We start from the raw sequence: 5,703 nt of genomic DNA on the forward strand, positions 1-5,703 counted from the left end.
ACACAAAAATAATATATAATCTAGGATTACCTTCTTCAATTCAATACATATCTAATAAAGTACATAGTAATATAAGAGTATAGAGGATAGAGGTAGATGCCTATTTGTCTGGGAAGAAAAGGGAAGACTTTTGGGGCCATATATAGAGATTTGGGGTGAGATATAATTTGAACTGTTAACATTCATCAGTAAAAATTAAGGATCCTAAAGAGCAGCAAATAGCAAGTTCCCCTATTGTGGTATCCCCCAATATGAGGAAGGTAGGATAGTTCAGGAGTATTAGGAAATAATGGCTGAGCTCAGTAATAGAACTTTGAGGTACTGTTGATCTGAGCTAATGTAAACATCTTAGTGAAGTGCTGCTGTTTGCTTACCTTCAGGTTTCAAATCATCTTTGCTCATTTAAAACAAAACCAGATAGCATTGCATTACGTGGCTTTCAGAGCTGTCCATTTTCAGCCCACAAACTTACCTCTTACAACTTCTTGATTTAATAAGAGTATAGTTTTTTTTGACAATCGTCTCTATGTTTACCTGAATGAGTTCAGGCTTCTCCCTCTCCTTACCATCTTTTACTCACTTGCTAACCTAACTGCTCCTCTCCTCACAGAAAATGACACGCTCTTGTTGTCTTTAGCCCCTATTAGGAACTTAGTGTATCAAAACTAATAATTAATTCACTTGCTCTTTATATTTGTCAGTGATAATTGGAACTACTGGTCAGAACTTTTTGTTGTTATAACTAATGTTATCACATTGAGTTAATATTTTTTGAGCTGGACCACAAAAAAAAAATGAAAGTTTTATTTATTTTTGTGCAGCTTTATAAGAAGGATAATTTGCTTTACTAATTTGAAACATTAATTCTATTTGGTAAAATTCAGTATAAGCTTTTTCAATACTTTGGTTCCAGAAAATCTAGTGGGAAGCTTCAGTTTCATACATTGAAATCCCTAACTCCATTTCTTTCTCATTTTTGAAACTTCACTGACCCTCAATTTATTCTCTAGGGTTCTCTCTACTTTTGGAACCACAATTCATTAGTTATTACTATATACAGTTGTGTGTAATTCTTTTGTAATTAATTATCTTATCCAGAGGAATGTTATTCCTCCAATTTGATAGTAAAGAGCTTGAAGACACATATCTATGTGCCACTATACCTACCACAGATCTGATTAGTTTCTTCGTACATATGAAGGCTGACTTGAAGTTGTTGTTGATTCATTGATGGATTGGTGATTAACCAGAAAAAGGAAAAGTACCTCAAAATTCATTCTAAAATAAATTCTAGATCCTTTGAGATTAATAATAAAAATTATAGAAATAATATAAGACTGGTTAAACATACAACTCCCCAAATTGAAGATTGATGTCCATAAACATGAAAAAAGGGAAAGAGCTCAAATTTAAAGGTATTAAAAAACTGACTGATGAAGATATGTAAATCAGAAAGATAAAATATAAGAAGTAATAACTGTACAAAAATTTAACTATCACCAGTAATCAAGGAAATGTATACCATAGTTTTAATTATACTCATCAAACAAATAAGATAATGTCCAAGTTACATTTTCACTAGAAATCTGTCTCATATTCCTGTAATTTTAGAAACAAAAGGAACAAACAACCCAACTTTTACATCAAAAGGGATATTTAAACAAAATATGTAAGTGTATAACTCTGAAAAATTGGAAAAATATGTAAGTAACTGTTAGTTATCTCTGCAAAGTGGGAATGGGAAATTATGAATTTTAGAAGGATATTTTTTTTATCCCGTAATTTATTGTAATGGTTGGATATTTTATTATGTTAATATGTTTGTTGTATAAGTAAAATATTTCTAATAAATACTGATACAACAAAATTGTAAGGTTATTTGACATTAGTTACCAATAAACATGAAAATAATTATAACTTCTGCCTCAATAATCTTGAAATTTACTTTCTAAAACGACTAAAAATGAAGACTATACATGAGAAGAGATTCATTCAAAAGTCTTTTATAAGAGTGAACATTTGAAAACAAATTAACTGATTAAAAAAGTTTTAAAAATATATTATGAATTTTTTATATGTTAATTTACAACTCCTAAAATAAATGAATACATTATAGAAACTCTTTATACAGGAAAAAAGCTTTTAACAATCCCAAATGAAAAACAGAATATTTAAAATACTATTGAATGATTGCAATTCTATAGATATGTATTTATATAAGCAAAAAAACAGGGTAGGACATAGAGGAAGATATCTGCATGGTAAAATTATGAAATATATTTTTTAAATTTATTTTAAGGGAAACAAAAATTGGCAGAAAACAAACGTTTTGTAAGATAGTAGTAGGAGAATCATACTGAGTGAAGAGATTCCGTTTTTAGAAATATAAGAAGTGGTATATCAGGTTGCATCCACAGGATGTGAAACTCAATACTATGTAGCTAACGTGAGTAGTGGACGATTTCACATATATAGTCATTCTGCTCAATAATACCAGCCTCAATGATTTATTCAAATATCTCATGTGTCCTGACTGACAATGAAGGCAAAACCAAGAGTCAAAAGTTGGAGATATCATTTCTTCTTAACCCTTTCTTTACTAAATTTTTATTTAAAAAAAATTTTTTTGATGGCATGTGTTTTCAGAATTGGAACGCTTACTAATTGAGTGTGTTTAAATTTATGGTTGGTAATATGGATTTTGAGAAATATGATCTGGCAATACAATCTGCCAATGAGGCCAGTGGCATTTTGGAGCCACCAATCTGTGGCATGATAGTATGCCATTGGTAACTAGGTAGATAATTTATTGCTGGCACCTTTCCATTAGGTTACATGGGAAACTTCTGGTTTTCCAAATATGACACAGAAAAACCAAAACAAACCCAGCAGGGGTCCCCAACTATCACACAGGAAAGCCATAATGATGTTTGCAAGCCTATGCCACAGAAATAAAGGAAAAAAAGGCAAACATTTGCAAAAATAACATATCCAGGAAGCATCATCTAATAGAATGCTCAACCTACACAACGAGGCTCTACTCCAGTCAGCTGAGCTTCATGCATTTCAAAAGGGACCCACCTTGACAGTAAATGCAACAGAACCTGAATAAGGCCTTACCGTTGAGGTCCAGAGGCATAAAAAGTGCCTAGAATACCATTTAGGCCAATGTAAATGAAAAAGCATAACCCAACTAAGATACTGAAGAGGTCAGGAATAATTAGCATAAACTTGTGTCCAAATTAAGGAATGTTTTTTTCTCAATAGGAAATTTCCAAATTTAATGTTTGAATTATATAGGAATAATGTTTTCCAAATATTGAGATATACACATATATTTCATATATATTTGCATACAAAAAAAAAATCTGTTGCCATCAAGTCATTCCGACTTGTAGCAACGCTACAGGACTGAGTAGAACTTCCCCATAAGGTTTCCAAGACTTATTTTTAGGAATGCAGACTGCCACATCTTTTGCCCACAGAAGGGCTGATGGGTTCCAACCGCCAATCTTTCAGTTAGCAGACTAGCACTTAACCACTGCACTACAGGGGCTTCTTAACCAGAAAAAAAAAAAAAAGTTACCATCAAGTCTATTCTGACTCTTAACTACCTTGTAGGACAGAATAGAACTGCTCTATAGGGTTTATAAGGAGCAGCTGATGGATTTGAACTGCCAATCTTTTGGTTAGCAGCTGAACTCTTAACCACTGCACCAACAGGGCTCCAAGGGCTTCTTATATACACTTATAAAGTGTCTGTTACAATCTAAGTTTTATATGAAGAAACAGTTTCAAGCTATTAAAGTGACTTGTTCAAGGTCATAAAGCAAAATAAGCAGTTCTCAGAATTTGTCAGAGATCAAACTCGCCTGTGGGTTTTTTTCTCCCCCCAAAATGTCTTGGACCTGCAAGGAAGATATTTAGTCAACGCCTATGGTGAAATTATGGGCATCAACATAAAAAAAACAAAAAAACAAAAATCCCAGCTGATTATGTTGTTAGCTGCTATCAAGTCACCACTGACTTACAGGGACCTCATGCACAACATGGGATTGCACCATTATGGTCCATAGGGTTTTCATTTACTGATACTCAGTAGTAGATTGCCAGACCTTTCTTTCTACTTCTTAGTGTGGAAGCTTTGCTGAAACTGTTTAGCATCATTGAAAAAAGCAAACCTCCATTGGCAGATGGATTGGTGGCTGCACATGTGGTGCACTGGCTGGGAACCAACCCGGTCTTCTACTTTAAGGTGAGATTTCTATCACTGAACCACCACAGAATTTAGAATTATAACGTTGTAGTTTAGACCCCAAGTCCGTTGCTATTGCCAAGTCACCACTTACACACTTTTCTTTGCAGAGAAACCATTTCTCAGCTGCATCCTTTTTATATCAACTGTAACGATGGAGTTAAACAGCACTGTGACTGCGTTCCTTCTGTTTGGATTAACACAGGATGTTCTGAAGGAGAAAATAGTGTTTGTGGTCTTCTTGTTTCTCTACGTTGCAACTCTGTGGGCAAACTTACTTACTGTGATGACCATCAGGTACAGTCGGATGTTAGGGAGCCCCATGTACTTCTTCCTTTTCTACTTATCATTTGCTGATGGCTGTCTTTCAACAACCACAGCTCCCAGGTTGATTATAGATGCTGTATCTAAGAAGAAAGTCATCTCCTACAATGAGTGCATGACTCAGACTTTTGCTGCCCATTTTTTTGGGTGCATGGAGATCTTTGTGCTCATACTCATGTCCTTTGATCGCTATGAGGCCATTTGCAAGCCCTTGCGACACACGACCATTATGAGCCAACGTGTCTGTGGTGCATTGTTGAATCTGGCCTGGGTGGGTTCTTGCATCCATGCATTGGTACAGGTTTTCTTGATTTTGAAATTACCCTTTTGTGGCCCCAATGTTATTGACCACTATTTCTGTGATATGCAACCTTTGTTGAAACTTGCCTGGGTGGATACTTATGCCATAAATCTACTCATAGTGCTTAATAGCGGGGCCATATGCATGTTGAGTTTCATAATCCTGATCATCTCCTATATTTTCATCTTACGCTCTCTGCGTAGCAAGAGTGCAGAAGGAAGAAAGAAAGCCCTCTCTACCTGCACTTCCCATATTATCGTTCTTATCTTATCCTTTGTTCCATGTATAGTCACATACACTCACCCTCAGATCACATTTCCAGTGGACAAGATGGTGGCTGTGTTTTACACTATTGGGACACCCTTGCTCAACCCTCTGATCTACACTTTGAAGAATGCAGATGTAAAAAATGCCATGAGAAAGTTATGGTGCGACCAACTATGACTTGAGATGGCAAAGATCAGAAGATTCTAGCTGTTAATTTTGTAACAATTTAAATGAAATTGCATTGATAGAGTAGAGAAAATATTCCTATCCTGATGTGGACAATAGAATTCTCTCCCAGAAGTATGTCTGGGGATATTGGTAGAGTGAACACAGACCCATTTTATTTTGAGTCAATGTGAGATTAAGTAACAGAACATCAAGTATGGTAATATTTGTGGGAGCACAAGTCCACTCCCCACTTCTACTCTCTGGGGTTGATACCCCTGTTCTTTTGCAGTATGTAAGCTGGATCCTGTTGTGTATATAGCTTCACCTCACTCTTTTGTACATTCTGGTTCGAGATTCTCTTCTCCATGTTTTTCATCCAAGTTTCATA

At 35.1% G+C, this 5,703-nt stretch overlaps 1 protein-coding gene across 1 annotated transcript; it reads left to right on the plus strand.

The window, feature by feature from the left end:
• The first annotated feature begins 4,394 nt into the window (after positions 1 to 4,394).
• LOC101347795 (olfactory receptor 4C11-like) lies at positions 4,395 to 5,324 on the plus strand. Its single transcript, XM_004387742.2, has one exon. It carries the CDS (start codon positions 4,410 to 4,412, stop codon positions 5,322 to 5,324), a length of 915 nt encoding a protein of 304 aa, XP_004387799.1. The 5' UTR covers positions 4,395 to 4,409.
• Positions 5,325 to 5,703: the final 379 nt, after the last annotated feature.

Source organism: Trichechus manatus, unplaced genomic scaffold (genome assembly GCF_000243295.1).
Source record: "Trichechus manatus latirostris isolate Lorelei unplaced genomic scaffold, TriManLat1.0 scaffold00191, whole genome shotgun sequence".
In the NCBI taxonomy this organism is placed as follows: domain Eukaryota; kingdom Metazoa; phylum Chordata; class Mammalia; order Sirenia; family Trichechidae; genus Trichechus; species Trichechus manatus.